The 21593-nt window shown below is 48.2% G+C and overlaps 1 protein-coding gene across 4 annotated transcripts in view; it reads left to right on the top strand.

Moving 5' to 3' along the window:
• Nucleotides 1-21593, top strand: part of LOC142084085 (hexokinase-1) — a 38318-nt gene that overhangs the window by 13470 nt on the left and 3255 nt on the right. For 3 of the 4 annotated variants that reach the window (XM_075154172.1, XM_075154174.1, XM_075154173.1), the window contains exons 4-17: nucleotides 2727-2846; nucleotides 5571-5666; nucleotides 6934-7033; nucleotides 7125-7308; nucleotides 7526-7681; nucleotides 9605-9838; nucleotides 11418-11722; nucleotides 12314-12462; nucleotides 12566-12685; nucleotides 13972-14067; nucleotides 15030-15129; nucleotides 17517-17700; nucleotides 19795-19950; nucleotides 20666-20899. In XM_075154172.1, the coding sequence (XP_075010273.1) occupies nucleotides 2727-2846; nucleotides 5571-5666; nucleotides 6934-7033; nucleotides 7125-7308; nucleotides 7526-7681; nucleotides 9605-9838; nucleotides 11418-11722; nucleotides 12314-12462; nucleotides 12566-12685; nucleotides 13972-14067; nucleotides 15030-15129; nucleotides 17517-17700; nucleotides 19795-19950; nucleotides 20666-20899 (2234 nt within the window). Of the gene's footprint in view, nucleotides 1-2726; nucleotides 2847-2886; nucleotides 3389-5570; nucleotides 5667-6933; nucleotides 7034-7124; nucleotides 7309-7525; nucleotides 7682-9604; nucleotides 9839-11417; nucleotides 11723-12313; nucleotides 12463-12565; nucleotides 12686-13971; nucleotides 14068-15029; nucleotides 15130-17516; nucleotides 17701-19794; nucleotides 19951-20665; nucleotides 20900-21593 lie in introns of those variants that run through there. The other variant, XM_075154175.1, reaches the window with a different exon arrangement.

Raw genomic sequence — 21593 nt, 5'->3', positions numbered from 1 at the left:
TTACGGATTTGTAGCTGTTCTCCCCATCTGAAGTTGTAGTTTCCTTGCTCCTTAAATCTTCCCCATTCAGGGGCTTGAGCTTGAGCTCAGATCTTCAGTTACTTGCCAAAGTCTGCTGGCTGCCAGCCAAATGCATCCTTGTGGAGACTTCTTGGAGTCCAACCTGAGCAGGCAACTTCATGGCCAGAGGAAGTAATGAAGCCTGATATCATATTGCTCAGCATCTCGTGGTTATATCGCTTCAGGTCTATAAAGGTGTAAAATCTGACTGGTCCTTTCCTCTCGGCTGCGGCGTTCGCTCTGTCCGTCTCTTTGACATTTGATAAAATACTGGGCTCACGCTGTTCCCCACCGCACACCTGTGGGTGGACGGGAATCTGGATTTTCCCCTCAATCCGCCTGCCCTACTTTAATGAAATCCACAGGAACTTAGTAATGTTGCCTCAGAGTTATTTGGCATTTGTAAGGTTTGGATGTTAATACAGGCACGGGCACATACAGATGCTTCCTCGAGTCTCCTTAGCACAACTCTTATGGCTGTCAATTGTAGCAAAATGAATAAATGCCTCTCTCTTTCCCTCTTTTGAGCAGTGCCTTCCCTCTGTGCTTTATTAAAAACAGTAGCACAGCCAGACTGTGCATTAGTGACTAGACACTGCTACTGTGGTGTCAAGAATGTGGCTAATAGTTAACCGCGTTTGCCCGTGCAGGCTGCGGCATGGGTTACGCTCGCGTGCGCCCCGCTGCCAGCCCAGAGCCCTAATGACTCACGGCGCATTGCTTGCAGCAAGCGTGCATGCTAACTCACGGAGGCGAGCTTCGGCAGGTCGTGCCAGGACTGCACGGGCAAACACCGGCAGGTGCATGGACTTCCCGGAGTGTGTTGGGAATGCCCAGGGATCTTTTGCAGTTGGACTTACAAAGCGGGTCTCATCTCTTCTTATGCAGTCGTGGTTCATTGCACGAGAGGGATTTTTGTAGCAACACCCACAGTCAATATTTCTGCTTCCTGCTCTCTGAATTCCTGAGGGGTTTGAGGTTGGCCCCTGGTTATCATCTGTAATGCTGGGAGCAGCTGAAAGTTTAGTAGGATTGAGTATTTAGCAAGATGCTTTCAGATGGAAAGCATAATAAAAACATGCGCTCCTATTATTTCTGTGTTCCTCCTGGAGAAGTTGTCGTATTTTATTCCTTAACTATAGTTCTTCTTTTCATAACTCCTTTTCCTCTCTCCCTCATCTGGACAACTGAAAACAGTCTTATAGAAGAGCAGCACCGTATGTTGCTTTCCCATGCCGTTTCACTGCCTGCGCTCAGTGAAATGTCCTTGATTTGCCCAGGACCATGAATGGCAACATGTTCCCTGGGAAACTACTGTACTTCTGCTTAATCAAGTCTGACCTCATTTTAAGAATGGGTTTAAGGTGCTCTGTTAAATGGTAACGTTACACACACCACTTCTTGACATGCTTTGAATGGCAAAATATTCCTCTTAATTTTTTGTAATTGCTGCAGCCTGTCTGTAGTGCTTTCCCGTCTCTCCGAGACTCTGTAAATTGTTCTTAATAAAGCTGCGCAGGCTAATTGCAACCAACAGGTATCTTTTTGTACTCCCTCCCAATTATTCCCAATCTTCTGGGCAGTTTTCCTGGCCTTGTCCCACCAATGCTGCAGATAGGGTTGGAGTTGGTTTTTTTTTTCAGGGAGTTAAAATGTGAAGCAGAGTTATCTTCTGGGGCAGGCGGCGACTTGTTAATAGTTTGACATCCATGTGCGGTATGGGTCAGTTCAAGGCGTGTCTGGCTTTTTGGTACTGGTAGATACAAATGTGTATTTTTGTTGCTTCAATTGCTAGGGCTTGATTTCAGCTTTGAGTGTTGCGATCTACCTGAGGGGCTTTCCAAATAGCTTGATATGAGGGACATCCCTCGCCTTCGTGCCCACACGCTCCCTGGCACGCCTGGCTCCTGGCCTGGCTGGTGGGGACACATAGTGCTATTGTCACAGGGTGCCATCGAGGGGCCGTCGAGGTGTCTGGGTGGGAATTGGTACCCGCGAGCCTGGTGCAGGCTGCCTGCATAGTTCAGCATTTTAAAAAATGTAGAAAATGTTGCCATTTCGGGTTGTTTCTCAGAGCATGTAAAATATTTAGACGAATCCCCTGGGTTTCCTTTTTGTTTGTTTGTTGTGTGCTTCAGGAATAGAATTGAGAGATGATGTCCTTTTGGGAGGCTCCTGCAAAGTGCTGGGTTCTCTGGTCTCAGCAATGCTTGAGTGAAGCAAATGTTATCTTCTCTGCATCGCTGTAAAAGTGCTCAACCTCCTGTGGGACTGGATCCCAAATGTTCTTTTGAGATGCTCCTTCCTGTTATTGAAAGGTTAAAAGAACGTTTGTGTTCTCATTAAATGTTAAGTGGAAGGGTTATGGCAGGCTCATGAGAGCCACACACCCCTTGTTTCAGGAAAAATGTTTTTATATGGGTGTAAAAGATGCCGTGCAGAATTAGGTGTGTAAGAGGACAATGTATTTCATAATTTATTGATTATTAAGGTGTTAATATACACTGCCCGAGAGTATTTTCATAGCTATGTCATTTATATCTTTAAAAATTTAGAGCAGATACTTTCCCCTCACCCAGTACAATTTTCAAAGGCAGTTTGAAATATTTTCTCCCTGAAACTGTATCTCTAATTGTGGTGGTTTTATACTTTTCATTCTCTTACAGCTTTTTGATCATGTTGCTGAATGCCTGGGAGACTTTATGGAGAAACAACAAATCAAAGACAAGAAATTACCAGTTGGGTTTACGTTTTCTTTCCCGTGTCGACAAGCCAAGCTAGATGAGGTAAGAAAATTCACAATTTTCTTAACATGCAGAAGAGCTACCATGTTATTAGAACACTGCTATGAAAGCAGTATCCCAGACAGGTCTCATTTTTGGGATAAATGAGTGTTATATTTCACTGTCAGACTTCATGTTTGTGTTTATGTTTCTGTCTGAAAGAGCTGGTTAAGAGATGACGAAGAGGCATCTGATGTTTTGTACTGCCTCTGCCTGAGCTCCTCAGTATTATGGTTTACCGTGTAAACACGGCAGCAGTTTTTCCTGCCTCCCGTGCAGCCTTTTTCACCTCTCCATGGGGTGTAACTGGGAAGGACCCAGCCCAGCAGCATTTGCTCAGATTTTGCAGAACTTCACAAGTGCCCGCACCGATCCGGATCAGGGTTTCCCTCCTGAGCAGCAGCGCTGAGCCATGCCACCGGCTGGGTGCTCAGCACTGAGGGCAATCGAGAAAGCCACCTGGAAGCAACCTGCTTTAAAAAGGGATGGAAATAACCAGCGTTGTATGAAGTGACTGATGAGATTCCCATGACAAGGATGCTACGGTATTTTCCTTCTTTTGCTCATTATATCACAAATGACTCAGCAGCCTCCTGGTACAGCATTGCTATGGCAATGGTGTAGCAAATCAACGCAGGGAAGTTAAATCCGCACAAAACGCTAAGAGGCTGCACTGTTAAAGCACGACCTGCTTTTCTAGCTTGCAGGTCTCTAGGTTAGCCTGGTGCAACAGCTCCCCAGGTGTTGGTGCTGAGGAGGGCCAGGTGAGGCATGATTTTTATTACATTTCATACTTCTTGAGCGATGCTGAGAGCTGAAACCAAGGGTGCTTACTAACTCAGGGTCTGAACGTAGTTAAGAACAGAGAGCTGCCTTTTCTTGCATCGATTCAGAAGGGTGAGTTGATTTTGGTGCAGGTCTCCAATCTGGCCGTGGTGCACGGTAAGGCTCAGGCTACTGACCGCAGCAGAGTCGTGCTGGGGATGTGGTTGTGAAGTTGAGTTGCCCTTGAGAAAATTTAGCTGCGTGACGAAAGGCGCTGGTCTGCGGGCTGGTTTGCTGAAGCCAACTGGGATGAAATCATGCTTGTGTGGGGCAGGGGCAGGCAGGTGGCACGTGGGATGGGTGGGGGACACCTGTAGACACTTGGAGATGAGCAGTGGCAGAGTGGAGGAGGATAGGAAGAGACAAGGAAGGGTGTTTCTTAATTAAAAAAAAAACAAAAAAAAACCCAAAAAATAAAACTCTCTTTCTGAGAGTTTTTGTGATATTTTACCCAAAATATGCAGTTTTTCTGGATTCTGTGGGCCAGATGTATTCCAGGATTACTGCTTCTGTGAGGCTGTGCTTGCTTGCCTGCTGGTTTCTTGTGCTTGGTGAGCAGAAGGAGGCAGGGTGGTCCCTGGTTTCTCCGAGGGTGACAAGGTGGCACCGCATGGTTGGGTCCTGCTCAGCCCTGCTGCGCTCCAAGGGCTCCTCCCTGCTGCCAAGGCCTTGCTGGCGAAGCAAAAAGTCCTTCCAGCGCAGCGGCCGGTCACGCCGAGGGGAGCTGCTCTTTGCCAGTGTGGTTTGACCAGTTCCCTGAATGATAAAAGTTACGTGGAACAAGGGGCCCTTTTGCCCATTAAAGCTGTGCCTGCGGAGTGGGCTTTGCCCGTGGTTTCCCTGCGCAGCAGCGTGGGGCTTTGCTGGGTTTCTAAATGATGCTAACGAGGGCAGCACAGTGGCAAAACTTAGGCAAACTGGGTTCGTGATTTAGTGGTAGGAGAATACCTCCTGGTCTGGAAAGAGCTGCCCTGACCCCTCTGTCCCCTGTAGCTGTCCCAGTTGGGAGGGCGAATGTGCCCAAGACATGTAGTTGATTTTTAGGCTGAGGTATGGGCGATGGCTGCTTGTGCCTATAGGCTTCAGCTTTTCTGGTTCTTAGCTTCTTGGATTCCTGTTGTGATAGATGTTGAATATTGTGGTGGGTATGAAAAGCTGCGTTGATTTGAGTCGTCTTTCCTGTTGACTACTGTCAATGTTCTTTTCTTTCTTTTATTAGTATTTACTTACATACTGAATGCTCTGAATCAGCTGGGCATTATCTAAATAGAAAAAAAATCAGTTGTAATCATTACCTTGGGGGATTTGCAGGCTCTTTATGGCAGCTTGCAGACAAGGAATTCAATACCAGGATGTCCTTTTTGATCGATGCTGTAAGTTGGAGACATACATTGCCACATTTCCAGTATTTCCATTTGCCTCAACCCATAAACATGATCCCACAGTGAAACAAGCCCAGATAGCTGGGACTCCAGGCAGCAAACGTGCAGCAGTCTGATCCCCGCTGCAGCCACGTCCTGGACGTACAAGCATCACATCCCTTCTCTTTAGTCAGTCCCGCGCAGTCAGCTTTTTCTGAAAGCAGTCAATTTCCATGGCCCAAAAGGATTACAGGGTTTTCCAAGAAAAACTGTCGAGGAGTAACAGGGAGAAGAGTGGACTGAAAATACAAAATGCAGACAGACCGTTTTCTAGCAAGGGAGGGGAGAACAATTCCCATCTTTCATCTTACAGTAATGAGAATCAAAGACCGCCAATTGTCTCGGGTTGGGTTGTTAGGTCATATAAGAAGAGAGACCTGAAGATGCATTTGAAGTGTAAAATCTTGTTTTTAAGGGAAAAAAAAATCCATTTGTGTCTTATGGTGGCATCCTGTTGAATATTTCTCTCTTGTTTTATCAGGGTATTCTGATAACCTGGACGAAACGCTTCAAAGCAAGTGGAGTGGAGGGAGCAGATGTTGTCAGGCTGCTTAACAAGGCCATCAAGAAACGCGGGGTAAATTGTACTCCATTCTTTTTTTAACTCTGTATCACAGCAAACTGGCGTTTCCTTGTCAGGGACCACCCTTCGTGTCACTGACTTGAGCGCGTGATCCTGAGTGCTGGTGCAGCTCTGCTTTCTTGCACGAAGATGTGCGGTTTTGCCGTTTGCTGGGAAAATGGAGCGACGTCAGAGTTGCTACGTGGAAGCTGTGATTTTCCTCATAGCACAAAACTGAGTTACTATGTTGTAGTTTGTCACTGGCAATTTTGTCACTCTCCAAAAACTGAGAAAGTGCTGCGTGTCAGTGCCGCAGCTTTTCAGCGATACCGGCATGTCCCATTCCTGAGAAACTGCGTCTCATGGTCTGGGCTCAGCTGAGTTGTGCAACTGCCTTGCTTGGGAGCGGGAGAGGAGCAGAGTAGAAGAGAAGGGGGATTTCAGGCTCGGTGAGCTGTGTTGCTCCCTGCAGTTTCTCACTGCTGATTTTATAGAGGGTGAAGGTGACCAGGTTGCTGATTTAAACAAATAAAAAGGCACTGAGCGTGAGGTGGAATGAATTTGGGTTTGCGTAACGCTTGCAGCCAGGTGATGTGTTGATTCCTCAGCATCCAAATTAACTGGAAACTGGGCAGTATTTGCTCTGTTTGAGCAGTTGTAGACTCTTAAGCAAACCTGAGTTTTACTGTCACCGAACAACATTACTATAGTCAGTTACCATCATCAGACTTGGTATCAGGTAGAATAACACACTGAAGAAGCTGGAAAGGAATGAGTAGCTTGGATAGCTTATTTAATTGCATTATTTGGTTATATTTTTGTATTAAAATCTTCACTTGAAATAAAACTCCTAGGTGTTTTAAGTGAGTTCTATGAGAAATACGTAACTTGGGAATATTTCCTAGATTGACTCCTCAAGCAACTGCATCAAATTACTCCAGGATGTTTAACTGCAGAGTTCCTCCCTCCCTCATGTGTAGCCCTTTTCTTTCCTGCCTAGGGTGCTTATGTGAGAGCAGGTCTTTGCTCTCTAGAATTATGCTACTGCTGTTTTATTGTCTGCCTGGTGCATTCGTCTGCTCTCGTCGTCTTCTTGGGTACATGGGATAGGGAACTGGCAGGCAGAACAGGTGATATTTAAAAAGATGAGCTGTGGTATTCAGACAAATTATTTGTCTCCTGTTCCTTGTGAAATTAGTTGATATAAGCAAACCGGTGATAAACACAAGCAGCACTTTCCAGGGGAGCCATATGATCCAAGTAACGTTTTGTTCCTCCACAGGACTACGATGCAGATATCATGGCTGTTGTGAATGACACCGTCGGGACTATGATGACCTGTGGTTTTGATGACCAGCGTTGCGAAGTTGGCTTGATCATTGGTAACGCACATTGCTGCTGCAGCATGCACGTGGCTTTTCTCCCTTTGCCTGGCCTGTTTGGTTAGCACCTTCTGATGTCCTTTCCCTAAAGGCACTGGCACCAACGCCTGTTACATGGAGGAGATGCGGCACATCGACCTGGTGGAAGGGGACGAGGGCAGGATGTGCATTAACACGGAGTGGGGGGCCTTTGGAGATGATGGCTCGCTCGAAGACATCAGGACCGAGTTTGATCGAGAGATCGACCGTGGATCCCTTAATCCTGGGAAGCAGCTGTGAGTGAGGCAGTTATTTGTGAGCTTGGCTTCTTTTGTTTTCCGCTCTGTGGTCCCTTTTCCACTTGTGTTATGAGTTCAGCAGTTCAAGAAGGCTCGACTTTGCCTGTGGTGAGGCAAACCGCAGGCTGAGCTGGGCGGTGCGGTGCCGCAGCTGGGCTCTGCCTCCCAGTGTTGCTCGTGGACGGGTGGGTGACTGCTGCTGTCCCTCCTGCAGGTTTGAGAAGATGGTCAGCGGGCTGTACATGGGGGAGCTGGTGAGGCTCATCCTGGTGAAGATGGCCAAGGAGGGGCTGCTCTTTGAGGGAAGGATCACCCCTGAGCTTCTCACCAAAGGGAAGTTTGAGACGAAGCACGTTTCTGCCATAGAAAAGTGAGTACCTATCCCTTTTCACCCCCTGGGTTTCACAGTGACTGTTAATTTTCCAGCATCTCTTTTTGCTTTGTGGGGCGATGTGCTGCATTGGGGGTGGCTGCCATCCTCCAGTGCAAGCGCAGATCTGGCATGTGGGGACCCCCAGCAGACAGTCTGTGCCCTCCTGCCCCAGATTTTTCCCTTTTTCTGTGTTGGGAGGAACTACGAAAGCCTACCAGTCCGTGCAGCTACAGGGTACGCGCTGTGCTACCTCTCACCCTGCTCGCAAAAACTCAGAAGTTGCTACCCAGCTAAACACGGGAGTGAATTGGCTCAGTGCCTCCTAGCAAATACTTGTGTTGCTCCTTGCTGTATCCACGGGATCGCTGGGCAGAAAGAAAACAAGCGTGACAAGGCAGAGCATTCAGTCTCGTAGGCAGTGCCGGGTGCTACATGGCGACCTCTGAGCTATGTGCCAGTTGGTTTCTTATGGTGTCATCACCCCCTTGGTCAGTACTTACTGGCTCTTCCCCCTGCGTTTTTAAAATTCACATCGCTGGGATAGTTTGTACTGTAGTCATTGGGCTGGCTTTTCTTTTTGAAATGTTGCTGATTTTGGTGCACGCGTATAGAGGTACTGTCGATGGCGAGTGCAGCGCCAAGGGAACAGCCAGTAACTTCTGCAATGCCTGTTGCCCCCTGCCCCGTTTTACTCCTGTCCCTGCAGACTGTCTTATCTGAACAGCTTTCCGTTAAATGTGTGTGCTCATTCGTCTTAACCACAGAGGTCCATGTAATGGACCAGTGTAATGTTGACCAACGATGAAGAAAATGCAGTTATTGAGAAATTCAGTTATTAAGAGCAAAATTTGCCTTGAAATCCCACCTCCTTTCCTGAAGAGCACTTTGGTTATAAGCGGGGGGCTCATCCCTGTGCAGCTTCAAATGCTAGGAAGAGGCCTTTAAAAGATGTATGGAGTGCAGTTAGTAATGACAAGATATACTCCTTGTGTTTTTGTCTGGGAAATGACCGAGCTGGACGTGGATAAATTTTGCCAGAAACTTTGCTCTCAGGCTGGGTGCTAATGAGGGAAAATGCAGTGCAAGAGGCAGAAATTCAGTGAAGTTGTAAAAGCCTGAAAAGAGACCCATTAGGATGAAATCACTTGGGCAACTTTCGCTCAGGGTTTTGTTTTTCACACTGGGCTTAATTTATTGAGACATATGAGCGAGCGAGCGTGGGATTAGGTGTATGCTCAGGCCTGTGCTGAATTGTGGGGCTGGTGCTTTTCTCGGGGGTGCGCTGAAGGAGCTGTCGTGAGGTTGCTGCTCTGCTTTGGGTCTGGGGACCAACTGCAGCCCGAGCTACCGCACAGGCTGTGCTCCTGGGGGATGCCCCGGCTCCGCAGGACGGGGCTGGTCCTGGTCCCATGCTTTCTGCGTTCACTTTCGGAGTAGAGGAAGCTTGCTGGGTACGAGATTTGGTCTGATCATCTGGCACAACGAAAATGCGGTCCGTGTTGGAGAGAGAATTGCACGTGATTATCGTTGGACAGGTTTCCAGTGACATGATGTACCTCTCTGGTGGGAATGTACCCCCTACCTTGTGGGAAACCAACTTGAAGGAGGGCAGGCTCTTGGGTACATCTGGGATTAATCCTGCCCATAGGGTGGCTGCTATAGTGCCTGGAATGGCATGGTTTGTAGGTGGCATGTTTGCACCAGGCTTTAATGGAAAGCTGTTCCCATCTATGAATGAATGCATATTTAGAGCACTTTATTTCAAGCCTCATGGAGCTTCCCAGTCCAGATGTCTAAGAAATTTTCTTTCTGACCCCTTTCTCAAACCCCAGGCAGGGACACCCATGGTTGGATACGCCTCAGTCCTACATTTTGTAGCTCCCTCACTAAGGAGTACCCTTTACTGCTCTCTCCTTGTAGGAGCAAAGAAGGTTTGAACAAAGCCAAAGAAATTTTAACCCGCCTGGGGGTGGAGCCGTCCCACGAGGACTGCATTGCCGTCCAGCACGTCTGCACCATCGTGTCCTTCCGCTCGGCCAACCTGGTAGCCTCTACACTGGGTGCCATCCTCAACCAGCTGCGGGATAACAAAGGGGTCGGCCGCCTCCGGACCACCGTCGGGGTCGATGGCTCCCTCTACAAGATGCATCCGCAGTGAGTCCCTCTGCTCCTGCCGCTAACGCTCTTCACCCGCCACGGCCTCTGGTTTGCAAAGGGTCGAGCGTGTAACCCCAAGATGTCACCTCAAACTTGTGCGGTTTGCGTGTGAGATGAGGAACCCGAAATGTGGGTGTGGGGGTTTGGTCTGAGAGAGGGAGCTTAGTGGAAAAGAGAGATGTCTTTAAGTGAAGAAGTAGGGTGAGATTTTAAAAAAACAACAAAACCACAAAGAACAGAACCAAAACCCCTGAGTAATTGGATAATACTGCAATATCAGTGAAAACTGTGGTGATTTGAGTACATACCTTAAGGGATCTCAATAGACCTCTTGGAAGGAGAGTTTCTTTGTACAAAATATTACTTTGTGCCTGTGGATTGGGCTTTGAGGAGACCTGCATTAATGCACCTTGATCTCCATTTTCAGCTTAAACTCAATTGTTTTGAAAATGGCTGCGCTGAACCCTATTTTTTTTCAGTCTTTTCTGAAGATATACTTTGAAACCAGGGGAAAAAATTGGTGCTTACATTTCCGTGGCCTTTTAAAAACTGGCTTTGTCTTGTTTTTCCCCATCTTGAAAGTTAACATTTTTAATCAAACAGCTGTTTAGATTTATGTAGAAATCAGAGAGGAAGTTGAGCTCTTCTGCTGTGGGTGTACCTGGCCCTGGTAACAGGGTTTGGTGTGGGTCTTAGTATCAAAAATAACCCCAGTGCCCAAGCCCGAATGCTGGGGATGTTTGGGAGTGGCTGCTGGCCTTGTGTGCTGGGAGCGCAGCACCTGCGTAAGGGTTTCCAAATTCAGAGTAAAGAAATGGAAGAAATATGCAGTGCGCGGGTGTGGTTTGTGGACACATGGTAAAAGGCTTTTATTTAGTAAATAATAACTGGTGATCACAAGTCAGTTCCCAGTCTCGGCTGTAGGATTTAGGTGGGTACCGAGGGGGAGCAGAAGCACAGCATACAGGGCATACCTTGGCATTGGAGCTGGGAGGGCTGAGCGTCATTTATGAGGAAACTTTTGAAAGGAGAAATATGTTTAACGTTTCATTTTCAGTTTCTCATTATTTTGTTGAAAAAAATATTTTCCTTAGGTAAAGCAAAACATTAAATTTTGGCAAACCAAAAAGTTACCAAGAATGCTATTTTGACTAGCTTTTCCAGATAGCTAGGTCTAGGGTGTGTTAAGGTAACATACATGGGCAATTTTTGTTTCTGAACTGTTTCCCCACACCATCTAAACCAGTGAGTTCAGGACAGCTTGATGACCCCAGGAGAGGAGATCGGAGCAGCATTGAAGCCAGGGGGTTTCTCCCATCTAGAGTCAGGTTCAGGGGATGAGACTCTGATGCTCCCCACTGCTTTTTGCTGGCTTTTCTTAGAAATTCAGGAGGAAAGAGGCCACAGGGAAGAACTGCTCTTCCTTGGCAGTTTTCCTACTTGGGGGGCTGTAGCTAGTTTGGGTGCGATGAGGCTCCTCGCTCCCCTTGCAGTCGGTCCGTGTCGGCAGCACAGATTTTGGGGGCCGCGGGGGAGGCAATGCAGACGGCGGGCTTGCAGCCTCCCCTCCCCGCAGGTACGCCCGGCGCTTGCACAAAACCACCCGGCGCTTGGTGCCTGACTCGGAAGTGCGGTTCCTGCTGTCGGAGAGCGGCAGTGGGAAGGGAGCAGCGATGGTGACGGCGGTGGCGTACCGGCTGTCGGAACAGCACCGGCTCATCGACGAGACGCTGGCCGAGTTCAAACTCACCCACGAGCAGCTGCTGCAGGTGAAGAAGAGGATGAGAGCGGAGATGGAAGCGGGGCTGAAGAAGAAGACTCATGAGACTGCCAAAGTGAAAATGCTGCCCACCTTCGTCCGCAGCACGCCGGATGGAACAGGTAGAGGGATGCCCTCGCTGGAGCGAGGGCACCGGCTCGGCTGCGGGGTGCCCAAAATGGGCTCCCAGCGATCGGGTTTGGGTTTGGTGTAGGATGAGCAGATCTGGTGCAATGAAAGAGGAGCCTCCTGAGCTGTGCAAAGGAGGAAATCCCAGCCCGGGCAGGGCAGCCTGTGCTGCCCTTGTGCCGGTTGCTGGCAGCCCGGCCCCATGTCCTTGCCCCAGGGTGCAAGCAAGCCAGGGCTTCGGGGGAGAAAAGCACAGCTGGATTCGTAACCCAAACCCACCCGAACCCTGTCCTCGCAACCTGGGAAGTTCTTTGCATTTCCCCTTGGCTGGCCAAATTTCTGCTTTTTCTCAGGAAACAGTTGTGTGGGTCCTCTTTCTCTTGTTGGTTTAAAACAAAACAAAACCAAAAACTACAAAAAAAAAAAGGGCTGGAATAATCAAAGCAGCATCTAAAATCCTCCTTTGATGAAGATCTTCCCAACTGAAAGTTTCTAAGAGATTTTATATCAAATGCTTTCTGGGGAAAGCACTTTTAAAGATTTTGCTTATGGTTCTTTAAATACACAGGCATATTCTTTTACAGAGAATGGAGACTTTCTGGCACTTGACCTTGGAGGGACAAACTTTAGAGTTCTGCTGGTGAAAATCCGCAGCGGTAAAAGGAGAACAGTTGAGATGCACAACAAGATCTATGCCATTCCTATAGAGGTGATGCAGGGAACAGGAGAAGAGGTGAGTATTTGTGTTTCTCTTTGGCAGCACTGCTAGTTTTTAAATACCTTCTTAAGAGCGTGTAACATGTACAACTTCAAATGCATGACTTTTCTCTTTAAAGTTGTTTGATCACATCGTTACCTGCATTTCTGACTTCCTGGATTATATGGGGATAAAAGGCGCACGTCTTCCTCTTGGCTTCACGTTTTCCTTCCCTTGCAAGCAGACCAGTCTGGATGCTGTAAGTTACTTAGTATGTTTTGAATCTGCTTTTGGGCTTATGCTAGCCCTGATTTCTCTGCCTTCGTATCATCTATGTGACACTTACAGGGAGGTTGTACAAGGGGAGGGTTCATGCTCTGACCCTGACCAGTACAGCTGCTCCTATAAATAGTTCCTTTAAAGGTAGTAATGCAAATGCTGCTCAGCCCATGGCTGTGACGGATAAGAGCATTTAAATTTTCCATGATGGTGATATCTCTTTTTTTAAGGCATCGAGTTTTTTCCAATCATACAAACCTGCGAGACTGTGGTACTTCCCGAGTTTTGTGAGCAGTAAGCAGAAGTCCATCCCTGCTGCCAGCTCCCGTTCCCCAGCTGATGTGGCTTCCCCAGATGGAGCGGATGGACCAGGGCCCGCTCGGCCATGTCACCCTGCGGGTGACAGTGTAGCCTGCAGCGTGTCCCTGTCTAGTGTACCCTTTTTCTCTTGGCTTTCATGTTTAACTTCTTCACTGCCACATAGTTCCACCAACTCCACCTGTGCAGCTGTTAGTAGTTTCCTGTCTACTTAGCACTTTTTTTGAAGAAAGACATATTTTCTGTCACACTTTTTTTTTGAGTTTGTTGTTTCTGTCACACTTTTTTTTTTTTTGAGTTTGTTGCATTGCTCTGGAAATTTGGAGACCAAGCATGATTAGTAGTTTTAGATGCAATTTCACATATATAAAGAAATATTCTTTTCATAGAGACTCTTCTATATAACCTCACACTAAACATTTGAAATGTCACATGTACAGAATAACATTTGAGTCTTAGCGAAAATAAGATGAATATTCATATACAAGGAAGGAGGAAATGGGCAGTGATGTTAAGAGCAGCATTCAAATGTCCAGCTCTAAAATGCTGTCATCTTGCTGATGATAGGAGGCTTGGTCAAGCCAGGGAGACTTTGGAGTGTGACTGAGAGAGAAGACAGGTTGTTCAGCAAAACGTAGCACCCATCTTGGTGAATACTGGAGAACCTTCTCCTTGAGCTGAGGGCTTCTATGAGACCGTGTACCAACTGGCCGTAAATATTCATGGCAATTTGCTGGGACCGTGGGGTCGGAGCTGCGGTGTGCGATAATCTGCGGTCACCTGCGTGAAGCGTTGTGATTTTGTGCTTTTACGGGCTGGGGAGGTGAGCAAATGCAGGGAAGTTATCAGATAGAAATGCCCAGTGATAGTCCCTTAGAGGACTGCAGGATTTTTGGGGCAATCTATAGTGCACCAGGAAACTTGATAACCTATTTTCTTTCTTTTTAGGGTATCCTTCTCAATTGGACAAAAGGCTTCAAAGCTACAGACTGTGAGGGAGAAGATGTGGTGTATTTGCTAAGAGAAGGAATTAAAAGAAGAGAGGTGATTTTTCCTTTTGTTTTTCGTTTTCTTTTTCTCCTCCTACTTCTCCTTCCCCTCCAGACTTGACAGACTTCCTCTGGCCAGGCTGGTTCCCTCTCGCAGGGTTTGTGTGCCTCCTGTCCTGCACAGAAGGTGTTTGCCTTGCAGCAGCCCCCGGTACAGCAGCCCCCGACGCCGTGTGGCTGTGCTGGCTCTGATGCTGGCACGTAGCCTGACCACCACGTAGGATGGTCTAGAGGGTGTGCAGTGGAAACGGGAGAGTTCAGCCACCAAACCGAAATTGCTACTCAAAATGAGCCACACTGGGGATTTTGTTTCATTGCTTGTTTTTTTTCCCCACAGACTTCTAACTTGCTAAATTTGGTAGAAGGTCTGTTTCAAACCCTGTGGCAATTTTCACTGTATCAGAGCATGGAGAAGGCAAGAGTTTTCAATGTAGTGACTGCAGGAATCCACCTCAGTGCACCCTAAATGACAGTTTTTCCCCCCTCCCAACTCTTGTTCTTGAAAAAGCCTCAAGCAGCTTAGCTGAATCTTTCTAGGAAGGGAAGAAAAACAGCCTGAGAGAGAGCATTAATTTTAGTGGAGTTTTATCAGCAAGTGAAAAGAGGATCTTAAAAACCTTTGCTGCTGGATTTGCTACCGCACTGCTGTAATATAGAATGGTGATAGCCCTCTACCATGTGCCTATATACAAGATCTGTACTTAAATATATCTAAGCCAAAGAGAACAGCCAGGAATACACTTTCTTCTGAAGACATAGTCTATTGTAGGTAGAGCATGCGAGGAGCCTTAGCTGCCTGCTAGTAGATGAAGTTCCTATTTCTGCATGTGTAAAATCAGGCTGGTACTTTCAGTTGTTTGTTTCCAAACAATATGATGTACTCCTTTTGTGTCCCCTTTGGTGTGAGGGGTTGCCCCAAACCCAGAGTTCTCACTGTTTTATTTCTCTGTTCCAAAGGAGTTTGACTTGGATGTGGTGGCCGTGGTGAATGATACAGTGGGCACAATGATGACTTGTGCCTATGAAGACCCAAACTGTGAAATCGGACTCATTGTGGGTATGTGTTAGAGCTGCTTTTTATTTGGCGCTTTTTATTTGGCACTTTTTTATTAACAGCACATCGACACATCTGTCTGTATTCTCGTGGAGGCATCCCTGTAGTTAACTGAAAATATAGCTAGGGTGCCCAGGAGTGAAAGATTTTGAGATGAACAGCTGTCCCTTCAGAAACAGGCTGAAGGAATTAAGAGCAAAATTCAACAGCCAGCTTAGTGCTGTGCACGATCAGTTGAGATAAGCATAGGCTGTAATGCTGAACAAATCCTGCCTGTTTTAACTGGGAAGGCACTGTGCTGCTGGGGAAGCGAGCAAACGTGGGCTCAGGTAGCCTCAGCAGCTCCTGGAGTATCTGTTAGTTTAGCCTGCCAAACTGTTCAGGTAACCCACAGCTTCCCTTGAGCATGTGGTCTCTCAGAATAAACTTGTAAAGCACACCCACAATTCCCGAACGGCATATGATGGAAAGCTCTGATAGACAAAGTGCAGCGACTGACGGCTCCCTTCCCAGCAGTGAGACAGCTGAAATAATTCCACAGGCGACTGCCGATGCCTTTGCAAATGCCATGCTGGGGGTGCCTGTGGCACGAGGCGGTGTGAATTCCCAAAGCTCTCCAGAGAAATGAGTTTTCAGTGGGAGAGAAGGGGACGAGGCACCGGCAAGCTTTAAGAACGCTTTCCGTTGCGAGGTGGCTTGTAGGAAAATAAAACGCCACCGATTTCTCCTCCAGACAGTTGGAAAATGTCCAGGATGAGTCAGCACAGTGGTGCGTGGGTAGGAAGCCGTGTCTGCGCAGCTCCGTCGGTGGCGTGTTTTCAGGGACAGAGTTTCCCTGCGGGAAGGACAGCGTGTCCTTGGGGTGCTGAGAGCATCCTCTGAGGACGGTCTGCTGCAGCCCTGCCAGATACACTCTCCAGCCAGCGCGTTGGTGTGCAGAGCAGGGGGTTGGACGTGGCCTGGGTACGTCTGGGATAATGAGAGCAAAAGCCCTGGGGCTCTGACGGCTCCTCCTGCCCTGCCTGAATTGCCTTGGCCAGGCTGACGGTGCTCGCCGAGGACCCTGCACGAGCCGGCAGTCGCCCTGCTCTCCCCGGTGCCGGGAGGCGGGTGAACTTTCCCGCTGTTGCTTGGCAGGGAAAAATATTCTTGCAAGGGTGAGTTCACGTCACGCTGGTGCTCTGTCTCTGCCCAGTGCCACCTCTCCTGCCCAGGAGAGCTGATGCTTTGAGTCTCCGCTGCTGAATGCTTTGGAAACGGCCACTGATGAGACCAGGTCTCTGCTTTTCATCTGCTGGCAACAGGAGGTCATCTAAAAGCCTGTCAGTCTAACAGCCTGTATTTAATAGGTATCCACATATTCAGGCAGCCCTTACTTAGCTCATTCTGGATGACGAGACTTGGCATTGGGAGGTTGGCCAGTGCTGATGATCCACAACTGGGTTTGGTCTGGTTTGATCCTGCAAACCTGGGTCTCAATCTGCAAGCCCAGACTTTCCCCCCCAAAACCTGTGCTGTGGCTCAGCTCTCCGGCAGCAGGGAAGTACTGTGGGAGAATCTATTTTTGCTCAGGCTTTATTGATATAGTACCCTAAAAAATCAGAAAGGAAAACAGACTTGCTGATATAATTGGTGCATAATCCGTGATGCAGGGTTAAATGGGCGTTTGGTAGGCAACTTCAAGAAAACTTTTGCCCCAGGTAGGAGCAAAAGCTATCCTCTCTTTGCTAATAAAGCTTTGCTCCGTAAGGCCTCTGTGTACATGGAGCGCTTTGTAACTGCCACGCTCCTTAGGATCCCCTTTAAGCAGAATCAGATATGGCATCGTTTCAACATGGAAGTAACTTTCCTGCGAGAGAAACTATTTAAGCAATTTGAATCAGAAAAAGAGCAAGCAAGAACTAAAAAATACCCTGCAATTAGCTGGTAAAACCCTTGGGGTTTTCTTTGCCTGATGCCTCAGAACTTGCTGAGGTTTTCAGTTTGGCAAATTTTCCCCTGAATTTTGTGGGTCCATGGGCTTTGTGGAAGGTGGTTCTAACTTCAAAATCCAGCTGGTTGCTTGCTGTGGAGGACGTGAGGGTTGGTGTGCCAAAAGTGCCGCACTGCTGCTCCTCCCTGTAGCATGGGACCCTCAGCCCAGCTGGCCTGGGTGAGCCTCTTCTTCCCTGAGCCACCCTGAGCGCTGCACCACCCCAGTAATATTCTCCCTCAATTCAGGATTATTGAAGAGTAGGGTTTTTTTGTGACATTTCAAATGATGATTTGACTTCATCATTCAGAAAAAGCATATTCGAGATCCCCCAGCAGGTTTTGTCAGGGCTGTCGTGCTTGTACTAGTGTTGTTTTGTTCCAAACAAAAGAGTAATTTCAGTATTTTCTTCTTTCAGGAACTGGCAGCAACGCCTGTTACATGGAAGAGATGAGAAACATAGAGATGGTGGACGGTGAGCAAGGACGGATGTGCGTGAACACGGAGTGGGGAGCGTTCGGGGATAATGGATGCCTGGACGATATCAGGACAATATATGACAAAGCGGTTGATGACTATTCACTAAATGCTGGAAAGCAAAGGTACTGCGGGATAAATGGTGCGCTAAGTATAAGCTAGGCTGCCTTAAATGCTTTTAAGAGAGAATTGGATTTCTCCCAGTCGGAGAAGGGAGAGGTTAAGAGTCAAAAATGACTGCAGCCCTGCTATCCTGTGGGATCTCCCTCTTCTGTGCTTTTCCTGGTCGCTGCTTTTTTGCAGCTTATTTGCTGCCATGGGACTGCAGCAGGGTTTTTGGTGAGAACTTCGAGAGTCTTGAAATTACTGAGAGACCCTTTTTCTCATCCTGTGTTGTACTGAGGGGGTTAAGGTGGCTTGTCATTCTTTTGCTCTTGGTCTCAGTTTAATCTCTTTTAGAGAGAGAACTCTCTTTGTAGAGGGCTCTGCCTCTAGAAGTCCTCAGCCTAGACCAGCCAGCATGGTTGGAGCTTAGAGCTGCGCACTGTAAAGCATTCGGGAGCTTTCTAGCAGTTGCAGCCAGCTCTTACTTCAGGCAATTTTCTGGATGAAATATGTCATGTTAGAGGACCTGCCTTTCTTGGCCCTGGAGGTTGGATCCTATTTTGGGGGTCCAGCTCTTGTTTGGGCAAGTGCTTCCCTGCTCCCTTCCAGAAAGGGCTGACAAGGAGGTGTACCCAGCACTGATAAAACTGGGCTGAGACTGCTGCATGCCCAGACTACAATTTTTCGTAATTTCTCTGCAGCAATGCTTTGATGCCAGGAGCTTTTAAAAAGATTTTGCGACTAGAGTAAATCTGCCTGAAAACCTGGGGGATGCGGACAAGTTGGCAGGTCCCTTGGGAAGCCCTTTAGAAGTTAGGGCTTAAACAGACCCAGAGAGGCAGACGCTGAGCGAGCCTGATGCAGTGGCAGAGTTGGCATGGAGCGAGTAGCCAAAGGCTACAGGAGGAGTAATTTATTCCAGAGAGAGTTAGGCACTCAAGAGGGAGGACGCTTGCTGGGTACAAGCCTGAGAGAGCTCATAGTATTAAATGGACTGCATGGCCTGCTTCCAGCAGGATGGCGCGCGGGGCTCCGCTCAGTCCTCCTGCTTTAGAGCTTCAGGAGGTGAAATAAAGGATGCATCACTGAATGCACTTTTCAATAAATGGAAAAGTGTTCAGTTCTCAGTGGTAAGGGCACAGCTCAAGGATCCCAAAATGCTCCATTCAAACCAGAATGATGCTGGAGAGGAAGGAGTGCAAAGCAGACTCCTGCCATCCTCAGCACAGGGCTGCCCTGTACTGGTGCCGAGCATCGCTCGTGGACCGCTCCTTGTCGTGTGCCGGGAAGAGGTCTGCAGGTGGAAGATATTCCCTCTCTCTAGCCTGGGGGAAGGCCTGCAAGTGGGAAACACGGATCCTGAGTGCAAAGTAGGGGCCAAGAGGGGTTCAAGACAGCTTGGTTCCTTCCTGTGGTTTTTGGACTACTGGTTCCCTACTGGAAATGAGGTGCTGGAATTAACTGAAAAGCATAAACCAACCCTGGACCCCCAGCTTGCTAGTTTACAGGTCGGTGATCTTGCGAACATGCCGGACATATATTTTCACATCTTTTATCTTTCAGAAGGTTTTGCAGCACAGGACTCCCTTAAAAACGCTGCACTCGCAGTGACTGTACCTTGTGGTTTTCCTGTAATTTTGCTGCACGGAGCCATTGAGCTTTTTCTGTTGAAGGTCTCAGACATGATTCAAGAGGGCTCCCAAATGTTGTGCAGTGGAGACAAGTTTTCCTTGGGGTCCACTCAGGGCTGTCACTGGGGGATGCACGGCAAATTTGGCTTTCATCTGGGCACCCTTCTGCTCTCTGGCAACAGGTTTTCATTTCTTCCATCTGGGAGAAATACCAGCCATCATTAACAACAGCCTGGCTGGGGGAACATGGTAGTGAGGAATAGATGAAGTGTTTGTAGAGGGGCTCACAAGGCTTCCCACTGAGTCTTCATGCTTTTTCTTGCCCGTTTTTTCTGGTAAATGGCCATTCTGTGTAAATTGAGTTGCGTATTTCATGTCCCCAATGTGCGCAGGCAGGACACCTGGCTGATAACGCAGCTGCGATGCTGCCTTTGCGAATGTGAGCAGCATCCCTCTGAGCTGTGCCGCTGTCTTTCGTTGCAGGTATGAGAAGATGATCAGTGGGATGTACCTGGGGGAAATAGTCCGCAATATTTTGATCGACTTCACCAAACGGGGGTTCCTGTTCAGAGGCCAGATTTCAGAGACGCTGAAGACCAGACATATCTTTGAAACCAAGTTCCTCTCTCAGATTGAGAGGTAAGAGCGCTGCACCGGAGGCTATTTAGGGTGAAATAGTGTGGTAACGCTCCTCCGGTGACACTGCTGGAGGGGAGGGACAGCTGGAGAGCATTGCTTGGTTCTTCAGAGGTAATCTTGGTTTCAGTAAGAGCCTGCGCATGCGCAGAAGGATTCTTTGCAACATCATCTGAATTTCTAGCAATGCTTACTGCTTAATCATGGGAAGGGCTGTCAAGGATTCCCTTACTGTATTGTTTTGTTTGCTTGCTTGGAAATCAAGACATTTTCCTGTGCCCCTTGCGTGTGTGTAGCTATAATTGTTGAACTGAATGAACACTAGCTGAATGAGCACTTCTTTACTGGATGTTTTTGTGTCTTTATTGCTTGGACTCTGTATTTTAAAGTAATCTCAAAGCCTGTTGAGTCTTTATGGGGGGAAAAACCCCAAGCTGGTCATTAAAGATATTCTCCTGAAATGCCCTTTGGTAAGAAAAGAGAAGGGGAGGCAATGCAGAGCTGGACTCGGAGCCTCCCTTGCTGCCTGCGCCCCTCTCCTGCACTGCAGCATGGTGCTGGGGTGAACGAATTTGCATTGGCAGGATTCTTGCGCTGGCAGGAAAGGCTGCTGCCTGGTGTGGGTGCATGGATGCAGCCATCAATGCAGTGGGGTTTGTGGCAGTGGCTTGACTGAGGGAAACCTTTAATTTAACGCTGTGCTTATCTGCTTCTGCAGTGACAGGTTAGCCTTGCTGCAGGTGCGAGCCATCCTCCAGCAGCTGGGGCTCAACAGCACCTGCGATGACAGTATCATTGTCAAGACCGTGTGCGGAGCGGTGTCAAGGCGAGCAGCTCAGTTGTGCGGCGCTGGAATGGCTGCGGTTGTAGATAAAATTAGGGAGAACAGAGGATTAGAGCACCTGGAAATAACGGTTGGTGTGGATGGGACTCTGTACAAACTACATCCACAGTGAGTATTCACCTTCTCAGCATTTGTTTGCCTGCGATCTGTAGTGCGTCGCTTGTACGTCTTTTCTCTTGATGCACCAAACTGGTCTCTCTGACTTGCTAGGATAAGAAGCAGGGAAAAGAAGTCTTAATCAGGGGTGGTCAGGGCTTTCTAAAGGGCAGCGAGAGGACTTGTGAAGGATTCTTGGGGTGGTGACAAACCGCAGGGGATGCAGCTCGCTGACCAAGTTGGAAGCCGCACAGCGAAGGAAGGATCTCTTGGCTATGCAAAGGCCATGATGGAGCAGTGCTGAAATGCGTGGTGCCCCTTTGGAGGATGTTTCTGTTCAGTGTGCAGAGGAGATGGGCTGCTGTGAAGCAATGGCAGGCGAGGGCAGGAGTCTAAAAGAGCTGGTGGCAGGAGGAGGAGAGGACTAGTGCCCATCTCTGGAGTGCATGGAGGGACTTGGGTGGGAAGGAGACAACTGTACGTGGTCTCTTCTCTCCCTTTGCTGTGGTGCTAGCAATGCGGGTTAACTCCACGCAGGCAGAGAGGCAGGGGTGGGATGCAAGTGCTTTTTTCCTTTAACTCCCACTGCTCCCAGTCTTTAAATCCACCCTAGTTTCCAGCATTTTAGTTCTTTCCCCGATGAAAGGGGGAGCACTGCAAAGGCCTGTGGCAGTGCTACGCTCTGCAGATGCTGCGGGACCTCCCT

Source organism: Calonectris borealis, chromosome 7, assembly GCF_964195595.1.
Source record: "Calonectris borealis chromosome 7, bCalBor7.hap1.2, whole genome shotgun sequence".
In the NCBI taxonomy this organism is placed as follows: Eukaryota; Metazoa; Chordata; class Aves; order Procellariiformes; family Procellariidae; genus Calonectris; species Calonectris borealis.
This window is presented reverse-complemented; position numbering and strand designations above follow the sequence as displayed.